This window comes from Vulpes vulpes, unplaced genomic scaffold (genome assembly GCF_048418805.1).
Source record: "Vulpes vulpes isolate BD-2025 unplaced genomic scaffold, VulVul3 Bu000000635, whole genome shotgun sequence".
Taxonomy (NCBI): Eukaryota; Metazoa; Chordata; class Mammalia; order Carnivora; family Canidae; genus Vulpes; species Vulpes vulpes.
The window spans coordinates 562,286-583,416 of record NW_027325670.1 but is presented as its reverse complement, the minus strand read 5'-3'; the positions used below and the strand labels follow the sequence as shown (position 1 = coordinate 583,416).

General features: G+C 33.5%; 1 protein-coding gene across 9 annotated transcripts in view; it reads left to right on the top strand.

The window, feature by feature from the left end:
* LOC140596456 (ATM interactor-like) overlaps window positions 1-21,131 on the top strand; it is a 117,944-nt gene that overhangs the window by 25,365 nt on the left and 71,448 nt on the right. Inside the window, exons 5-6 of one of the 9 annotated variants that reach the window (XR_011998428.1) lie at window positions 5,030-5,101; window positions 16,233-16,345. The exons of 5 other annotated variants lie outside the window; for them this stretch is intronic. Coding sequence is in view for 1 of the 4 variants with exons in the window: in XM_072745095.1 (XP_072601196.1) it covers window positions 16,233-16,262 (30 nt within the window). In the remaining 3 variants the exon portion in view is untranslated. Of the gene's footprint in view, window positions 1-5,029; window positions 5,102-16,232; window positions 16,389-21,131 lie in introns of those variants that run through there. 3 more of the 9 variants (XR_011998427.1, XR_011998430.1, XM_072745095.1) reach the window with 3 other exon arrangements.

The following is a 21,131-nucleotide window of genomic DNA, read 5'->3' as shown; positions in this document are numbered from 1 at the left end:
TCCTGGAGACCCGGGATCGAGTCCCACGTCGGGCTCCCTCCATGGAGCCTGCTTCTCCCTCTGCCTGTGTCTCTGCCTCCCTCTTTCTCTCTGTGTCTCCATGAATAAATAAATAAAATCTTAAAAAAAAATCAATCTTTGACAAGCTCAGAGTTGAGATAATATACCTAAGGTATATTATCTTGGTGGTATTCATGCGTTGAAAAATTCTAAATCACATATTCCTTTTCCTGCCATATTTTTACTTAGTAATTTTTGAAAGACTGATTAATGTTATTATTTTGGTGAAAAGTGAAATAAAATGGAGTCCCTTGTGTCAAGCCATTTTAAAATGGAACTGGGAGGCCATTAAGGAGGCAGGCCTTGTCCTCACCTGTAGAACCATAAACTTTTGAACTGGGCCAAACTGCAAATACTCCAAGGATTCTGCTAAACAACTGTAGTTTGCTACAGTAACACATTTTTGCTCCGTGACCAAAATTATGAACGTATAATTAATTATGTTCAGCCAAAAGTAGTTTTCTGCCACCAACACAAATTAAAATTCCTTATAAACAACATGTGCAAGCATTCCCTTTTGTCTTAAACTTTTGTTCCCCTAGTGGGACACAATTTGGGTTGCTAGCCAGATTTGTGCTTCTTAGGTTGTACTTCTAACACCCCAAATAAATGCTTTTATTTTATTTCAGTTCTGCTTCTTTTCTCCAGGGACATTTCCAAGTAGAAAGATTTAATATCCTAGTTAGTTTAGGCGAGTTTGATTATTTTTCAAACTATGCATATAGTAAAAACTTATTTTGTTTGTAAAGCCCAATATCTCTTACTGTTGAATGATCTGCAATTTGCGTCACAGGCATGAGCTCTCAGAAAATCGTTTTTGTCCTTCACAGTTTTGTATCATGTTTTACTATGACAGCAGAGACCTAAGTATAGTGTAGCATTTGACCAAGGAAATAACTTGTTCATTTTTATTCTGGCTTTAGAGAATTGCTTTGTTTGTTGTATTGGCAGGAGAGGAGTGCCTACAAGATGATATTGAATCAGATTCAAAACCAACGGGTTTGGGGTCATTAGCTTATGTGCCAAGCAGCAGCAGCTTCCCATTTGGCCTGGAACTAAAGACATTTTTTTAAAACCCCTAGTGCCAAATGTCTTTAACAATTTATCCTCCTCTTCCTTACCAATATCGCTTTACCACTTTGGGGATGTCACTTATGTAAGCCTTCAATTTCATATTATACTTTAAAAAGTTCGACTCAAAGGAGGAGTGATTCATCATAATAAATATAAATTTAATATGAATATAATGTTTATTAACTTATAATAAATATAAATTTAAATATAATTCAAGAACTATTATCTCTAAGAGTTTCACAGTTAACTCCTTTAATAAGATTAAAGACATCATCTAGAGCCTAGAATTTATATTCAATGAAGGCTTTTTATTATTTATTACATATATTTATAAAATTATTGAAGACAACAATAAACAAAATTTTAAATAATATCAACAAGACTCACATGAATAATTGTATTGTCTTAAGGAATTTCCTAAATAGATTTGTGCATCTTTTCTCATCAGTAGACAGGCCTATGTGAAAATGCAAGTCATTAATTTTTAAGATCAAGAAGTTTATTTTTCTTTCCTGCGTCGAGAACTTCTTCATATAAAAAGAGTGACAATTGGCATAATAATGTGCAAAACTTGGCAAACAATATATTAATCTGTTTGGCAAGGTACCAAATTACATCTAAACCTCTGTGCCAGCATGTTAATGCTTTTGTGCTTGTAGTGATCTGTTTTAATTTGTTATAATGGCAGAAACAAATCTGTTAGCCTGTAATAGTTCTTCACTATGTAGCAAACAGTAATGTTCCAGCTTTGTTCCATTGGTCTCAAACCATTGAAAGGGACTCGTTCATCCTGACCAGTTTCATTGTTTTTGCAGTGTTACAATATGATGTTTTTCTGCATAAGAACATATATATATTACAAGATCACTTTTAATGTAACTAAAATTTCCAGTATTCATTTCACTCGAGTTATCAATAGCTAGTCCCCTGGGTTATGGCTGACTTGTAAGTTCAAAGACCTTCACTGTACTGAAGACTTCTCCAGAGATTAAATGCCATTTGATGCCTTTACTTGTGTTTTTAGAAACCTTATTAATTAGCTGAATGATCATAATGAAATAAGTGATACACTTGTACTTATTTTTTAAATTTATTCTTATACATCAACAATAGTTCAAGCATAGGGTACTTTTTTTCCTAAGAGATTAAATTTTTTAGTTATCCTTTTAGTCATCCATCACCAGCATCACTTAAGTTTCTATAGTGCCTTAGGGCTGACAGTTTTTGATGACATTTTAGTCATTTGGTCCTTACAAAGGATTTATGGCCAGGTGGCAAAGTAATAACTATGCTCAAACTGCCTTAATTCAAGTCTTTTCACAAAATGTTGCCCCTTTCCAGAAAAAATTATTTGAAATATGTGACATACATCATTTTCATATCTAGTTTATATTTAGAGGGATTTGTGGACAATTGAAATAAGTTGTCAGAAAATGTCTTCTATACTTGTCCCACATAATATGTGACACCACGGCCATTAGGACTATCTGTCTCAACTTAGCTATCACTCTGACTACGTTGATGCTGCTGGAATTGCATACATACGAGAGCATACTTCATGCATTCCACATTTAGAAGCTATGATGTGCAAAGGTGTTCTGACTCAGCATATTTGAACTTATACTAGCATTTAAATCTATTGTTGACCAGCGTAGTTACATATCAGAATCAATTGTAGAATTTTTTAAAACACACGTTGACCAGGTACGGACCTGTAAACCTTCAAGGTGGAATTGTGCAGTGAGAGAGACAAATAATGTCAAAGCAAAAATGGCATCAAAGTTAAGCAGTTAAGGAAGACTTTATTCAAAGCTACTGCATAAGGGTAAAGAGATTGAATTCATCTTCACTGAAGTGAAAGGCAAGAGCTGAAGCAGGGGGATTTGTAGGCCACCTGTGTTTGCTCATTGACATTGTTCCGAGAAGTGGCAAACTTCTTCATATATTCCTACAGGAAATAGTTTTACTACTTGGAGCCAAGTTAGGCTCCTACCCTCCCACAGAGATTGAGAAATAGGGACATCTTCCTTGATTATCACATACAAATGAGATGATTTTCAGTTCCTTGAGAAGGACATTCTTGGGTTGTAAAACAGTCAATAGGTTTTTGAAAAGGATTTGCATCTTAAAGGGACAGAGGAAGAACTTATAAATTGGGTTGTTGTTATTGTTGTTGTTGTTTTTAATGCTCTAAGAAAAGGATAGTCATGACTTTGGGTCAGGAAGAAACCTAGCCTAAAATTTAATAACCTAGGAGAAATGTTAAGGTTGTCTTGATGCTCAGATATATGTAGATGGATGGCTGGATAGATGGATGGATGGATGGATGGATGGATGGATGGATGGATGGATGGATGTTCTTAGATGATTCTAACATGAAGCAAGAGTTGAAGGCTACTGCTTTAAAGCAACTTTACCAGATGATTTTCTGAGAATAGATTTAGATAATTTATGGGCCAGAAATGGAGGGCAGCCTGAGGTGAGGGAATAAACATTTATAAAGGGAGACTGACTAAACAAAAAGTAAATATGGCCTTTTCTCTTTTTCTTAAAGTTTTTATTAGTTAACATACAGTGTAGTGTAATATGAGTTGCAGGTGTACATTACAGTGATTCAGCACTTTTTTTTTTAAGATTTTATTTATTCATGAGAGACACAGAGAGAGAGTGAGAGGCAGAGACACAGGCAGAGGGAGAAGCAGGCTCCATGCGGGGAGCCGCATGTGGGACTCGATCCTGGGTCTCCAAAATCACGCCCTGGGCCGAAGGCGGGCTCTAAACCACTGCGCCACCCAGGGATCCCCTGATTCAGCACTTCTATACAATATCCAGTGCTCAATACATCAAGCGCATTCCTTAATATCCATCACCTTTCCCACCCATCCCCACACCACCTCCACGCTGGTAATCATCAGTTTCTTCTCTATAGTGAAGAGCCTGTTTCTTGGCTTCCGTCTCTAATGATCTTTACTTAAAGATGCATTGACTTCATAGGAACTGGGGATGTTAGTTTGCCACCACCTAATTTAATTTCTGAGACCTGAAATCCCATATAGGTTTGTTTGTTTCCTTTTTTTTCTTTCTGTTTTTCTTTCCTTCCCAGAGAAATCCAAATACACCTTCAGGGGGAAATAGCAATAACAGTTTCTATTGATCATTTCTTTTTTCTTTAAATTTTTTTATTTATTTATGATAGTCACACAGAAAGAGAGAGAGAGGCAGAGACACAGGCAGAGGGAGAAGCAGGCTCCATGCACCGGGAGCCCGATGTGGGATTCGATCCCGGGTCTCCAGGATCGCGCCCTGGGCCAAAGGCAGGCGCCAAACCGCTGCGCCACTCAGGGATCCCTCATTTATTTTTTCTGTTAAAAAACCCTGACTAGACCATTTCTTGAGAAGAAGATATGATCTGAACAGAATAAAGTTTACAGCTTAAGCAAGACTAAGCACTTTGTTATGCAGAATTGCATTTCTAAAGATGAGACTAAGATATTCCATTGACAGATTTTAATTTTTGGACATGTTTTCCTAACATTTGGGATTATCCTGCCTGTTTTAGTTATTTTACTATACAGAAATTGTTAGTGAGTTATCTCAGAGATGAAGTTTTTGCAACCTTTTAAAAAAAAAAGATTTTATTTATTTGAGAGAAAGAGAACATGAGCAGGGGAGGGGCAGATGGAGAAGCAGACTCCCCACTGAGCAAGGAGCCTGATGCAGGGCTTGATCCCAGGAGCCTGGGATTATATTCTGAGACAAGGTCAGACACTTAACTGACTGAGCTACTCAGGCACCCCGGACGTTTTTGCATCTTAAACCCCTTTGTCATAGACACTGTGAAAGAACCCCTTAATCAAATTATAAAACCTCCATTTGCTCTTTGCATTTCCTACAGCTTGGTTCATGGGATAGATGATTCATTCGGTTCTTTTACTTATCCATCCTTTTGGGCCCTACTGGATCGGAGGTAAGAACACAGTGCCAAATAAGGCAGAATCCTTACTCTCAGGATCCTTAGAAAAATACATTTATAGATGCATAATTATTGGCATAATGTAATAATGCTATAATGAATTATGGGCAAAGAGCCCAGTGATAGAAGATTGCATTTTTCATTTCAGAACTGGCTTTTCTAAAAATTCAAACTGGGGTAGACCTTCACTTAGAAGGAAAGGGATATAGGGTAGTAATCTGAAGAAACAGACCAAGTTAAAAAAAGGACATGAGTGGGATCCCTGGGTGGCTCAGCAGTTTAGTGCCTGCCTTCAGCCCACAGAGTAGTCCCAGAGACCTGGGATCGAGTCCTGCGTCAGCTCCTTCATGGAGCCTGCTTCTCCCTCTGCCTGTGTCTCTGCCTCTCTCTCTCTCTCTCTCTGTCTCTCATGAATAAATAAATAAAATCTTAAAAAAAAAAAGGACATGAGTTATCAAGATCCATAGTAGCTCATCTTGGCAGAATGTTTGCTTAAAGCTTTTTTATTTTGGTATGTTTAACCCTCTCCTCTAGTGTTTTCATAATCAGAAATTTAGATAGGATAGGCAGAAATAAGATAGAGAGCCCCTAAACCGGATAGGGAAAAGAACACAAGCTTTGCACTTACATAGTCTGATTAGATTAGTGAGTCTACCACTTTTAGACAGATGCTTTTAGATAATGATTTAATCAGAGTGTCCATTTTCTTCTGTAAAATGTGCCTGTTATACGGTACTATAAAGATTAAATATATACGTAAAGGCCTCAGGAAGGTGATGGACTACTTTCAGAGCTCAGTAATAGTTGAATATTGTACTTCCCACCAGTAAATAACTTGGAGTTCTCCAGGCTGTGATGTGGAATATCTGGTACAAGCTATAACACAGTTTCACTAAATTGCAGCTTCACCTAATACCAGTCTACTTTGTAAGGAAGCTACTTTCAGTTTATGTGTGATTAATAAAAACTTATATATGAGGAAAAGAATAACTATTTTAAAACTATTTGATATTTTTTTCTTTAAAATACTAGGGTCTCATTATTACAAGATGAGTTTTCTCTGCAAAGGACTATCAATTTAAATGTTTAAATTCTATAGGGGATATAATTCACTGAGTGTCTTAAGCATTATAAAGAAAATAATATAAAAGCCTAGGAAAAAGAACTCGAGCTGAAATTAATTAAAATTAAAGGTTATGAATTTACTTTAAACAACTTTCAAAGTAAGTTTATTTGCTGAAATATTGACTGAAATTCCTGTCCTTATATTCCTAATTCAAGTATTAGATTTCATATTCTTTAGCTATTTCTATTTCATATACTGTGAGACAATAATCTTAAATTCTATGGAATTTGATAAATTTACCATTTGCTTATAGTAAATTAAAAATCAGAACCCTGATGTAATAGACTAGTTAATGTCTCAGCAATTGAACAATTTGCTACTAATAAGTGACCCACTAAATCAGAATGAACCACATTTGCACATCATTAATATTTTAATGGTTTGTTCAATGCCAAGGATTTTTTTTAAGTAAGCTTTACACCCAATGTGGGGCTTGAATTTATAACCTGGGTGTCAAGAGTGGCACACGGTACCACCTCACCCAGCCAGGCACCCCAATGCCAGGGATTTTTATGACAATATGAACCTGCTTTTCCTCAAAAGCTACATATAGGGGCTTTCAAAAATTATTTTACACTTATTTATTATTTGGGCAGAGCAAAATGTGGTTAAATATACTGTCATATGTAACCAAGTATTTAAAAAGACATTAGTTCCCCCTTATCCATGGTTTCACTTTCCACATTTTCAATTACACCTTACAGTAGTCAACTACTGTCCAGAAGTAGATGATTCTCCTTATGTTGTTTCCTCATAGGTCAATAGTAGCCTTAATGCTACCTCGCAGTGCTTCCACCATTCCCCTCACTTCATCTCATCACTTATATGTTTTATAATCTCACATCTTCACAATAAGAACAGTGAGCATAGTACAATGAGGCATTTTGGGCGAGAGAGAGAAACCACATTCACATAACTTTTATTTTATTTTTTTAAAGGTTTTATTTTATTTATTCATGAGAGACACACAGAGAGAGAGGCAGAGATATAAGCAGAGGGAGAAGCAGGCTCCCTGTGGGGAGCCTGATGCTGGACTCAATCCTAGAACCTGGGGATCATGACCTGAGCCGAAGTCAGATACTCAACCACTGAGACACCCAGGTGCCCCTCACATAATCTTTATTAAGGTATATTCTTATAATTATCCTATTATCAGTAATTGTTGTTAATTTCTTACTGTGCCTTATTTCTAAATTGAGAGAGAGACATGTGGAGCCCAGTGAGCACTCTGAGATGAACAGGTGGTATAGGGACTACTAAATCCAAGTGGCTAGAATTTGCCAAGCAAATTACTGGAGGAGAGAAGTGTGCACCAGATATCTGTAAAGGATCCCTCTGGAGTATTTAGATAGGTATTGATCGACACTTGTGCATGAGGAAGTTAATGAGACATTGGGTGGGGGAGCACACAAAAAGAACAATGGAAAAATTCCTCTGAGCTCAAAGAGGATTGGAACAACCTATATTATCACCAATCAGAGTAGAAAGCCTTAGAATTCATAGAGCACTGGGAATAATCATCAGGACAGTATAACAATACTCAAGATTCCTGCACTTATTGCAGAGCTATAAAATACACATGGAACATGATTCAATCAAGCTGGAGGAGGAATATGCAAATCCATAGCTGGAGTCAAAAATTTTGATACTCTGCAACAGTTGATAAAAACAAGAGGACTGAAAATTGATAAAAATTTGAAAACTTAAACACTATAAATCAACCCCAGAACTGATGTACAGTTTCGTTAAAAAATTTTGTATCTATATTCACAAGGGATATTTATCTGTAGGTTTTTGGGTTTGTTTCGTTAGTTGGTTGGGTTTTTGTGTGTGTGTGTGTTGGCTTTATCTTGTTTTGGTATTGAGGTAATACTGGCTTCCCAAAATGAATTGGGAAATTTCTTCTTTTTATATTTTTTGGAAGAAATTTTATAGAATTTGTGTTCATTCATGTTTAAACATTAGGTAGAATTCTCCAGTGAAACCATCTGGGCCAGGGCATTTTAGTTTTTGGGAGTTTTAAATTTATTAATTCAGTTTCATTTCATTGTGTTAGAAGGCAATTCAAATTATCTATTTTATGCTGGGAAAGTTGTGAGAGCTTGTTTTCCAAGGAATTGAACCATTTTACCTAAGCTGACAAATTTATGTTTGTCGTATTCCTTTAATGTCTTCCTGATGTCTGCAGAGTCTATAGTGCTATCCATTGCTTCATTTCTGATATTGGTCTTTTGTGCCTTTTTCTCAGCCATGCTAGATATTTGTCTGTTTTATTGGACTTTTCAAAGATCTTTTTCATTGATTTTTCTCCTATTATCAATTTGAAATTTCAGTGATTTTTGCTATTATCCTTTCTCTATTTCTTCTGCTTTCTTTGGATTATATTCCTATTTTTTTCTAGCTTCCTATCATTGGAAACTTAGATTACTGATTTAAGACTTTTCCTATTTTCTATTGTATATATTTAGTGTTATTAATTTCCCTCTACACTCTGCTTTTTCAAAAGTTTTCAAAAATTGTATATATATATATATATATGTTCATTATATTCATGGATGATTTTAACTATTCAATATTCATGATTTTATTTCATCCTGTTATAAATCCCATGGATACTTGGAAGTAATGTTTGTTCTGTTGCTTTGGGGAGGAGTGGTCTATAAATGTTAATTAGATCCTGTTGGTGAATGATATGACTTGTTCTTTTATATCCTGGATGTATTTTAAATATAATTGTCATATCAATTATTGGCCAAGGGGTATTAAAATATCTTATGATCATTGTAGATTTGTCTGTTTCTCCATTCTATTCTATTAGTTGTTGCTTCACATAATTTTTTTTTAATTTTTTTTTATGATAGTCATACAGAGAGAGAGAGAGAGAGAGAGGCAGAGACACAGGCAGAGGGAGAAGCAGGCTCCATGCACCGGGAGCCTGACGTGGGACTCGATCCCGGGTCTCCAGGATCGCGCCCTTTGCTATGATTTCTTTGTGATTGATCCTTTGTCATTATATAATGGCCCTCTTTATATGGGAATTTCTTTTCTTTCTAAAGTCCACTTCATTTGATATTAATATAGCCACTCCTTTTTTCTTTTAACACATATTTTAAACAAAATGCATTTTTTCTATCCTTTTATTTTCCAACCACCAATATAATTATATTTGAAGTGCCTTTCTTATAGACAACATAGAGTTGGGTCATGTTTTTTAATCTTACTTTGCCAATGTTAGTTTTTTGAGTGGCATTTTTACACCATTCTCATTTAATGTAATTATTGAGATGCTAGCCTACGTCTGATACTATATTTTTGTTTTCTCTATTTGTCATGTCTCTATTTCCTTTTCCCCGACTTTTCTGTTACTTGAATGTTTTTTTTAGAATTCCGTTTTGACTTATTTTAAGCCTTTTTGAGTGTATCTCTTTCTTTGGCCTTCTTATGGTTATTCTAATATATTATAATATATAATACTGTATATATTAGATTATATATACATTATTTATCATAGTCTCCTGCTATTGTCATTTCACCAGCTTGAGTGCTTTAGGTCCCTATGTTCCTTTATTCTCTTCTATTTGTAATATACTTGCCTTAACTATTTTCTTCACATACATTTAGAGCACATTGGACAATATAAATTTTTCTTCCCTTTTAACATAAAATTTTTAAAAATCAGGAAAAGAAAAATCCTATTGCATTTATCTGTGTTCCTATGTGCTGTGTTTTTTATTCCTTCTTAATATTCTAATTTTCTTTTTTAATAGTTCTTTTTTATTGGAAATTTTAGCCATTTTTAGAATATATTTGCAATTAAACAGTTCTCTTAGCTTTTTTTTTTTTTTAGAATGTCTTGATTTCCCCTGTATTACTGAGTGGTATTTTTACCATGTGTAGAATTATTGATTGGTATGGGTTTGCTTGTTTGTTTATTTGCTTATTTGTTTTTAACCAGGACTGGAAATACATTTTTGTTACATTCTCTAGCCTCAATAGCTTTTAATGAGAAATCCTTTGCCATTATAATTGTATGTCCCCCTATAGATAAAACAAGGGGAGCTATCTGGCAGCTTTCAAGAATTTTTGCCTTCTCTCGTTTTAGGTATTTAAATATCACAGGTTTTAGCATTGAGTTCTGTCAAGTTATCCTATTTGGATTTTGCTCAGCTTCTTTATTTTTCATTTATTTTTTATTTTTCACATCTATGATAGATTTTTCTAACTATTCTAAAGAAATTGTATTGCATTCTTAATATGCTGAGAGATTTTTTTAAATGAAAAATGAGTTTTGAAATGTTATAAAATGTCCTTTGGGTATTTTGATAAATTATTATCTATGAGGAGAACAAAACATGGAATCCAGAGTATAGGATTTATGGCCAGACAGATCCAGACTCATATTACACCGCTTCCTCTTAGAATTGCACAACATTGTTTGCTCAGCTTCTTGAATCTGTAAGTTTACTTATTTAGCCAAATCTGGGGAGATTTTGGCCATTTCTTCAAGAACTATTTTAGTCCTTCCCCCTTCTTTCTTTAACTAGGATATCATTCATGCAAAAGTTGATTATTTGTTATAGCCCCACAGGTCCATGGATATCCATTTGCTATTTTTCAGTTTATTTTCCATCTGTTATTTAAATTATTTAACTATAGTTCCATCTTCTGACTCACTGATTCTTTCTTCTGTCTCCTCAGTTCTGCTACTGAGCCCATCTGCTGAATTTTGTAATTTCAGTTCTCAAATTTTCATTTGGCTCTTCCTTATATCTTTTGTTTCTTTGCCAAGACTTTCTATTTTTTCTTTTTTTAAGACTATTTTTACATTTGTTTCAAGTATATTCTTAATTGCTCACTGAAGCATATTTAACATGGCTACTTTAAAATCCTAATCAAATGAATCTAACATTTCAATCATTCAGTGTTGTCATGTATTTATTGTGTTCTTTCATTCAATTAGAAATCTTCCTGTTTCTTGGTATGATGAGTGATTTTCTATTGAAATTGAGATATTGTGGGTATTATGTTATGAGACTAGACTTTATATACACTTCTGTTTTAACTGATTTCCTCTGATACCACTCTGGCAGAGGAAAGGAAAGTGTTGCTATCATATTACTTCCAGTTGGCGTTTGTAGTCTAAGTTCCCACTTGGCCTCCATTTTATTCAGGGTGAAAGGGCTCCTCCTTACTGGGGAAAGGGTTGGGTGTCTAGTCCCCATGTTGTCTCTGTGATGGAAGTGGTTTGTTAATGTTAAATGATGATAAGAGTCCCTCCACTATTCTTCCTCTGATAAAGCCCAAGTGGGGTGTGGGGTGGCGTTTGTCATTATCACCAAAAGAAGTAGAAGTCCAAGCTTTGCTTGTGTTCCCCATTGACATCATATTGGTAGGCTCATTTCCACTCAGGGGGAATGAAATTCTCCACTCCCTCCTTGGCCTTATCTGATACCTGCTTTGCAGGGTATGGGAAATTTCATTACAGTCTCATATGTATACAAGTCTCCATTCTTTACTCTCCCTTTGCTGGTGTGGAAGAAAGTAAAACTATTCTTTCTCTGCTGTTTGTATTAGAGCAATTACTATTTAATAGTTTTATATCTTGCTATGCTGTCTCTTTCCTGGTCATTCAACTGCAATGAATTATTTTTGTTGGGTAATTTTTGTCTGGGCTGGTTGGACTTATAGGTCTTAGAGTTCAGCTCCTAAATCTAAGATATACAAAGCAAACAGTAGAAACAAACAAACATTTTTGTGTTGTTTCTCATGTCCCAAAGTTGCTATACAGTCTTCTCTCTCAGATCTTATATTTTTCCTTTTGATTTTAAATAATTTTTGGTTTATAATTTTGAAATCCTTTAGATTTTGAATATTATTGAGGTAGTACAAAATAATCTATTATCTTCAAATTATTTTTCTAGTGCCTTGTTTATTATTGCCTAATTATATTTTAGATTGTCATACATTTGTTAGCTGCTTCTCTTGAGGGCTTAGTGAGGTAAAAACTGATCAATTAGCTGTCATAAACATTAGCCTTCAGCTTTTGTGAATAATCTACATATGAATATAAGGTAAAAATCAAGTTGAGAAAATATTTGTGTATAAATGATAGCTATGACCCAAAACAACCACCACCACCACGACAGCACAATGAATATACTAATACTAGCAAGCTGTTTAAAGGCAAAGAAAGAGAGAGATAATAGAAGGACTAGAGGCTAACTAAGTAAAGATAGATATTTCAATCATTTTAGCAAAAAAAAGTCAACAATACTATTAATTTACTCATTTTTTGAAGATTATAGATTGTACCAATGAAAATATTCTCTGAGCAACACACTCACTTGTATTACCAATTCAATGAACTGTTGCTGAATTTTTTTTAGGTATTTTGAAACTATAAACTGGTATCTTTTAAAATGTTCATACATGGGATCCCTGGGTGGCGCAGCGGTTTGGTGCCTGCCTTTGGCCCAGGGCACGATCCTGGAGACCCGGGATCGAATCCCACGTCAGGCTCCCGGTGCATGGAGCCTGCTTCTCCCTCTGCCTGTGTCTCTGCCTCTCTCTCTCTCTCTGACTATCATAAATAAATAAAAATTTAAAAAAAATTATAAAATGTTCATACACTGGCTCATTATATCTACTGATAACAAGTCTAAAAAAGGACGTAATATCAATGCAAAACATTGAATAAATATTATAGTAATTTCTGTAATCCATCAATTAGTATCAAACTATTGTCTAACAAAATGAGAATGGTAAATTATATCATGAATTTTTATGATATGTATTCTTCAAAAAATGTTTATCAAAGGATTATTGACAGGGAAATACAGAAGGAAAATCAATTTATAGAATCACATAGAATGAGCTTACCGATGTAAGATATATATTATATGCACATATCCAGTTCTTTAACATCATTAATTCCCTAGTGACAGAATTTTAGAATGATGAAATAAGTAAAAGCACAATTACTGCCAGACTAAACTATTGTGATTCTATATGCTTTATTATCATCCCATTACATTTCTATAGGCTGTCTATTGTTCATTTTTTATGGATCTTTTACTCCCCTCCCTCAATGTTTATCTAAAACATCTTAAAATCAAAGATGTTAGCTGCATTTAAAAATAAATTTAAAAGTTTTATTTAAATTGCAGTTAGTTAATATACACTGTGATGTTTCTTTCAGGTGTATAATAAAATGATTCAATGCTTCTGTACAACACCCAGTGGAAAACATTTGTTCAGCTCATACACACAAAAATGGAATTAAAAACATTTTTTATATACATACCAATTGTCTCATAGGAAAGTTCTTGAGGACATTCATAAATTTAAATGCAAAGGAAGTAACTTTTGGAAGAAAAAGCAAAGATGTGGATACACTCAGTTTGAATGAAAAACTAAGTGTTTTGGTGTTAGTTCAAAATTAACATTAACTTTCCATTTTAATATTTTACAAAAGAAATAACTAATTGTGAATTTGATATATATTTTTTCTAAGTCACTGTCCTAAAAAAAAGTGAATTTTGTCTAAGAAATATGAAGGGAAAAAAAGGCTAGAAAGAAATTTTGTAGGGTATTAACATTTAATTTATGCTTGCCTGATTCCCAAGACTATTTTCTAACCATTAAGCTATAATGAAGCCTTCTAGTGTGGACTGTTCAGTTTTTGTATTCCCAGTAATACAAAGGCCTTGGAAAATTTAGATTCCTAATTTAAAAATAAAAAACAAAAAAATCTGAGACCTAAAGATCTTAGCATTAAAAATAAAAAAAATAAGAATTCCTTTGTTTTTGCATATATATTTAAAGAAAATTTACATAGGTATATATTTTTTTTAAATCATGAAACAATGTAATTAGGGTAGTCAGGAAAAGGGTCATCGTTTTCAAATTATACTTGTATTTTTATATTGTTACTTAATGTGTTGAGAACACATTCACATTAATGATACCTGACAGCTGGTATCAGATTTAAAAATTGATGTTTTTTATTATAGACATTTCCAGACATATTTTAATGTTTATCATTTCAAAGTGGAACATATCAGATTACTATGGGCTGATAAGGAAAGAGCAATGACATGAAGAAAACTAGAATAGTGGAAATTTGGCATTCAAAGATAGATACTATGTCTCAAATCAGTATTTTTTCTTTTTTTCTTTTAAGATTTTATTTATTCATTTATGAGAGTGGCAGAGACATAGAGGGAGAAGTAGGCTCCATACAGGGAGCCCTATGCAGGCCTTGATCTCAGGACCTGGGATCATGCCCTGAGCCAAAGGCAGATGCTCAACCACTGAGCCACCCAGTCATCCCTGAAATCAATATTTTTCTATAAAAGTCTTGACTAACCGATCAAATGTTTTTTTTCTTGGCCCTGCATAATTTGTCCACATTTAGGGAGTAAATGATAAGATGCAAAAACAGCATATAATTTTTAAAAATTAAAACAAATCACGTGAAGTCCCACTTTTAAAATTTGTCCTTTTAAAATACATACAAGAGGGGATCCCTGGGTGGCTCAGCGGTTTGGCGCCTGCCTTTGACCCGGGGCATGGTCCTGGAGTCCCGGGATCGAGTCCCTCGTCGGGCTCCCTGCATAGAGCCTGCTCCTCCCTCTGCCTGTGTCTCTGCCTCCGCCTCTCTCTCTGTGTCTCTCATGAATAAATAAATAAAATTTAAAAAAATAAATAAAAATAAATAAAATAAAACACATACAAGAAATGTATAAGATTTTGGAATTTTGAATTTGGAACTATAGTTATCTGATTTACCTTCTGGGGTCTGCCCTCAAAAACAATTTTGCTTAAGCTAAAGAAATAAGAAACTTTAATTGAAAACTATATAATACTACTTTTCCAAATATCTTTTATTGACAGTGTTTTTATTGCATATCTTTCAAACAAGGTCGTCATTAGAGGGATTTGGGTTATTAAGAGATAATTTGAAAAGAAAACCTAGATCTTTTATTGCAATTTTTTTATCAGTATTTCTGCTATTGTTCATAAGAAAATGTTAAGGCAGTTAAAATCATGCATGAAATAAAATGATCCCCAAATTCAAGATATTTCAAATATTTTTCTGTGGTTTCACAGATTATATATATATACACTATATATATATATATATAGTATATACAAATATATACTATATATATATTTGTAATACAAATAAGATGAAGATGATAGAGCAAATAAGTGATAATCTAAGAATGGACTCGAGTAATGAGAGTAGAAGATTAGAATGAGTTAGAATTAGAAAAAAGTCATAAGAATATTACGTACATGCCTCTGTTGTGTGCATGGACTCATGCTGTAATCTCTATGTTGCTAAATCTCATTTTAAAAATGTAAATTTGGGGCAGCCCTGGTGGCTCAGCGGTTTAGTGCTGCCTTCAGCCCAGGGCTTGATCCTGGAGACCTGAGATTGAGTCCCACTTCAGGCTCCCTGTATGGAACCTGCTTTTCCCTCTGCCTGTGTCTCTGCCTCTCTCTCTTCTCTCTGTGTATTCTCATGAACTAATAAATAAAATATTTTAAAAAATGTAAATTTTACCAAATTATCTACTCATGTGGGAAGAAGGAATACTTTAGAAATAAGATATTGCCTCAAGTCATATGTAAAGAGAGAAACTTTTGGAAGAGGGGGAATAAAATTTGTATATACATACAATCACGAGTCATTGTAAAACTCTGAAGATTTTCTTAAAATATGCATGATTTATATTAAACTGTGTATGAGAAAAGTGAAGGCATATAAAATTGATGTAAAATTATGATAACTTTTAAAATTTAAACATGCAGTTAAATAGGTAAGATGGGTTCCCCTTTTTCTAAACAAAAATTTTTATATTGTGAGCTTTTCAGATATGTCCCTAGCACAGTGTTTGAAATATAACAGACTCTCAGTGAATGGTTTTGAATAAATACTATGTAAGATTTGTAGATTAGTTCACTTGGCATCCACTCTAAACCCCTTTTTAGTTCTCCTTTACCATTGTGACTGAGCTCTAAAGAAAAAAAAAAGAAGAAAGAGAAAGAAAAGAAAGAAAGAAAGAAAGAAGAAAAGAAAAGAAAAGAAAAAAAGAAAAGAAAAGAAGAAAGAAAAAAAAGAAAAGAAAGAAAAGAAAAGAGAAGAAAAGAAAAGAAAAGAAAAGAAAAGAAAAGAAAAGAAAAGAAAAAAACCAGAATTTCACCAGATGACTTCAGTTAAGCCAAATACATATATTCACAGGAGACTTGGTAAGCAGAATTGAGTAATGTGCATGCTAGCTGGACATGAGAAGATGTGGTACGAGCGTCCATTTCTCTTAGGATGGCTCTAGGAAACAAGTTCTTGTTCTGTCTCTGGTGTTTTAGGAGTCAAATAACGAGGCATTAACTTAGTGGATTTTCCATTAGTACTGTCCCTGTTACTCTGGTCCTTCTGGGTGTGTCATTCCAGGGTTGCTACTTTGTTGTATAAGTTTTAAGCCATGCTATTATTATTCTTGTGGTATGCCTTTGCCAAGCTATGTGTTCATAGATTTGTGTCTGCTCAGAGGGAATTTATTTCTAATTCATATAAACTTGCCTTAAAAGCTTGTTGGGCCACCCTCATTACTAACAATATAAGACTGGATCTCCTTGATCATCTGGTATTTCTAGAAATTGTGTATACAAACGAATATACTTTAAGATGACCTTTAAAAATATTATATTAGACTCTATTGTCTATAATTCAGAAGTCTAACCAAAATGAAGCTCTTGCCCTTTTCTTTCACAACTCAATGTGATTCTTTCTCTTTTGTTATGTGTGCATATGTTTTTTGTTTACTTCTTTACAATATCTCTATGGAAAGAAACCCTTAAGCAAACAGTCTACAAAATTGGAAATGATTTTCTTGGTAGTTATTCTCTTGCCTGTAACTCAGGGAGAAAAATAAAAGTAAGTATAAAACATTGTATGAATCCTGATATCTTGTGTTCTCACATATTTTTATTCTAAATTATTTCCATTTTCTTTGAACTGAAACTAAGCACAAAATTGTACATATGTGAGAACAAGCAAAAAATACCTATTTTTCTCCAGATAACACTTTTTCCAGTGGGATAAACTGTAACATATCCAAAATTGCTTTTTTTTTTTTTTTTTTACCAAGACCATAGCTTCTTGATTACAACTAAACCAATAAATTTCTAGCTCAAGACTTGCTTAAAAACTCCTGTCTTTCAGCCTCCTTCCTCATTCTGAGATGTTATGTGATAAATCTTGCCCAATACCAGTAAATTCCCACCTTTTTAAGGAATGCCTTAATATCTGTAGCTCAAGGGTTATAATTTAATTAAACTTAAAATTCTCTGGGAAAGGAAAATGTAACATTTAGAAATTAGTGCAATTATAAAACAATGTTATCTTACCCCATGTCCCTCATATAGTCATTGCAATTTAGTAGATAAAGTTTCCATTAGTAAATATTGAGCAATAAGACTTATAATGTGACTTATTTTCTACTCTGTAACTGATTATGGGCTATGTACTTGGAGAAATCTAGCCATTTCTTCATACTCTAGTAGTTGTTATTAATGTTATTATATATTTGTAACTTGGTTGTCTGGGTATTGGTGCAAAAAGTAATATAAAACCAAGCTAATAATCTTCTGTGAGAATTAAATCTTTAAATTTTCCCACATTAATACATGTTCTAACTTGACTAATTGGCTAATTGTTTATTCAATTTTATACAAAAGTATGTTTGCTATTATAATATTTCTCTTTTGGGTGTTTTATTCTCTTATTTTTCAAGGATTAGATAGTGTGTGTTTATGATTGTGTATGTGCTGATGTTGAAATAAAACCTAGCTTCAAAATATTTTCCTATCATAATTTTATAAAATTTATATCTAAAACAACCTGTAAAACCAAAGGATTGGCAAATAATAATGAAAGCTTGTGAATATATTGTTACTGACCAGCTTCAAGTATCTCCCTTGGATTTACAAGAAGCTCAAAGGTCCACTTTCATATATTTTCTTTAATTCAACATCTGAATTACCCCAAATTCCTATACAGCCCAAATACCTTTGTTTGAATCATCTAACAACTTCTTACAAATATAAAAACTATACCTCAACTGAGGTGAGATTATCTGGCCAGACAAACAAATTATTGATGTTTCTCTTAAAGAAGGCACAAATAAATGGAAAGATATCCTCTGTTCATGGATAGGAAGAATTAATATTGCTAAAATATCCATACCATTCAAAGCAACCTACACTGTATTTCTTATCAAAATTCAAATGATACTTTTTACAGAAATAGAAAAAATCCTAAAATTCATTTGGAACCACAAAAGATACTGAATAAACAAAGCAATATTAAATAAGAAAAATAAAGCTGAAAGCATTATACTTCCTGATTTCAAATTATATCACAAATCTATATTAATCAGTACAGTGTTTATGCTGGTATAAAAATAGATACATAGAAACAGTGGAAGAGAACAGACTCCAGAATTAAACCTATGCATATATAGTCAACTAATCTCTTCCTTAAGGGTGCCAATAATACAAAATGGAAAAAGATAGTCTCTTCAATAATTGGTGCTTCAAAAACTGGACAACAATATGCAAGAATGTTAAACTGTGCCCCTATCTTACACCATACACAAAAATCAACTCAAAATAAATTAAATACTTAAAATAAGACCCCAAATCATAAAATGGGAGAAACTCCTTCACATTGGTCTAGGCAATGAATTCTTGGGTATGGCTCCAAAATTACAGATAACAAAAGCAAAATAAACAAGTAAGAATACATCAAACTAAAGAGCTTCTTCCCAGCAAAGGAAACGATCAACAAAATTAAAAAGCAGCCTATGGAATGGTAGAAAATATTTGCAAACCACATATCAAAAATGAATCAAGACATTAATATCCAAAACATACAAAGAACTTATAAAATTCAATAACAAAAGTAAAATTAATTAAAATAACAAAATTTAAAAAAATAGGCAAAGGACCTAAATAAATATTATTAAAAGAAGACACACAAATGGACACCAAGTAAATGAAAATGTGTTCAACATTACTAATCATCAGGAAATGCAAGTCAATTCACCTTTTATATAGCCAAACAAATACAACCCATTACTTAAATGTTATCAAGACCAATTGTAACTAGTCCTCTCAAGACAAATTGTAACTAGTCCTCAAGTGAGAGGCTTGACTGCACCATTTGTCACATGTAGGTTACCCTAAGTTTACCTAGTAGTTAGGATGACTATATGTTGGTTAACTGCTTTAATCTGGAGAAAAAACAAACTTCTCATCTCTTTGTAACAGGAGGTAGTTTTGACACTTGGAATAGGCACTCATTGAAGCTGGGTTCCTATCCTGTAGAAACTAGGAGATTTGGGTGTATCTTCTTTGATTTGGCATTTCAAAAAGATGGCTGCCAGGTTTTCTGACACACACCCTCTCCTCACCTCACCAAGTGTAGAGTGGACAGGACCCCCATGGACAGGAAGAATTGCACTTGGATTGTGAAATAAGGTGTACTTTTAAATTGAAGGAGTAGAGAAAAGGAAGTTCCCAAAAGGATTTTCCATATGTTAAAGAAGACGTACAGGGTTCTGGAGAGGTCTGTTTTCAAACTAAGGTTGCTTTTTGCCTCTAGCAAAGCATTAACATTAAGACAGTTGTGAGTTCTTTGAGGATTTTCATACTATGTCTGTCTCAAATACTTGTCAATGTGCTGCAAGTTGCAAGGAAATTTAATTTTACTTAAACTTCTTTTGCCTTTGTTCTCATCATTTCCCCCTGAATGATTTTAGCCCTTAAATCTTTAAGTTTCTTAGGGGTGGAAGGTCTTATATTCTGTAACTTCTTCCTGCTGAATGGGAGTGTAGAGATGTCCCTACCTATGGGTCAACATTGGTCAGTTGGGGAATTAATATATAGGAGTTACCAAAATTATCTTTGGCAGAGAGAGCCAAATCCAAGGTAGACAACATGCATGACCCTCCTGGAGTAGAAAAGATCATCCATTGGCTTGAAGTTATGGCAGTGAAGGAGTTTTGGCATTAGGCAGGGAGACACTAGAAAAGACTACAAAAAAAGGTTAATATTATGAGAAAAATAAGCCAATAAAAAGGCAGATGAGAAAATATTTATAATTACAAATTTTCTAAGGTAAATTCTCAGAGAATAAAAGGGGAAGGAAAATCTCTTCTCCCATTTTCAACTGGGAAAATTAAGCCTCTTATTTTTAATTTGTATTTGTCCTTAGACTTTACATTTACAAAAGGATCAACAAATGGCAGCATGTAGAACCAAGGATCAGTATAGCAACTGACCTTTAATAGCAAAAAAGGTTAGAAAGACCAAAAAAAAAAAAAAAAAGCAGAATAACCAGAGGCTTTTTAAAAAATATTGTGATAACAAAAAAATTTACCTTACCTATATTTGGAACAAAGCAAAAGGAAGGAAATTATTTATTTCTTGAGGAAAACAATAATTGTTTTTTTTGTTTTTTGTTTTTGTTTTTTTTTTGAAAACAATAATTGTTAAAATATTTCATTGGGAAAGACATGTATGCAACCACAATTTTATGTTAATTTTTTTTTCTCTATGAAGGAATATAATCTCCAAAATCATAGAAGGCAACATCCAAGAGATTTGTCTGTCTTTATAACACTTTATCTTTAAGGCCTGGAAGATTTCCTGGCACCTAGTAAATGTTTATATAAGGTTTACTTATTAAACAAATGGGGGCTCAATTACATACAGTGCTTGGATTACATCATTGGAAAAGGGAGTCACACTAAGCATGTGATTAAAATCATATTTGTATTTTAGAAACAATCTTTTAGAAAGTTCTGTGGAAAGCAGGGTTTTTAATGA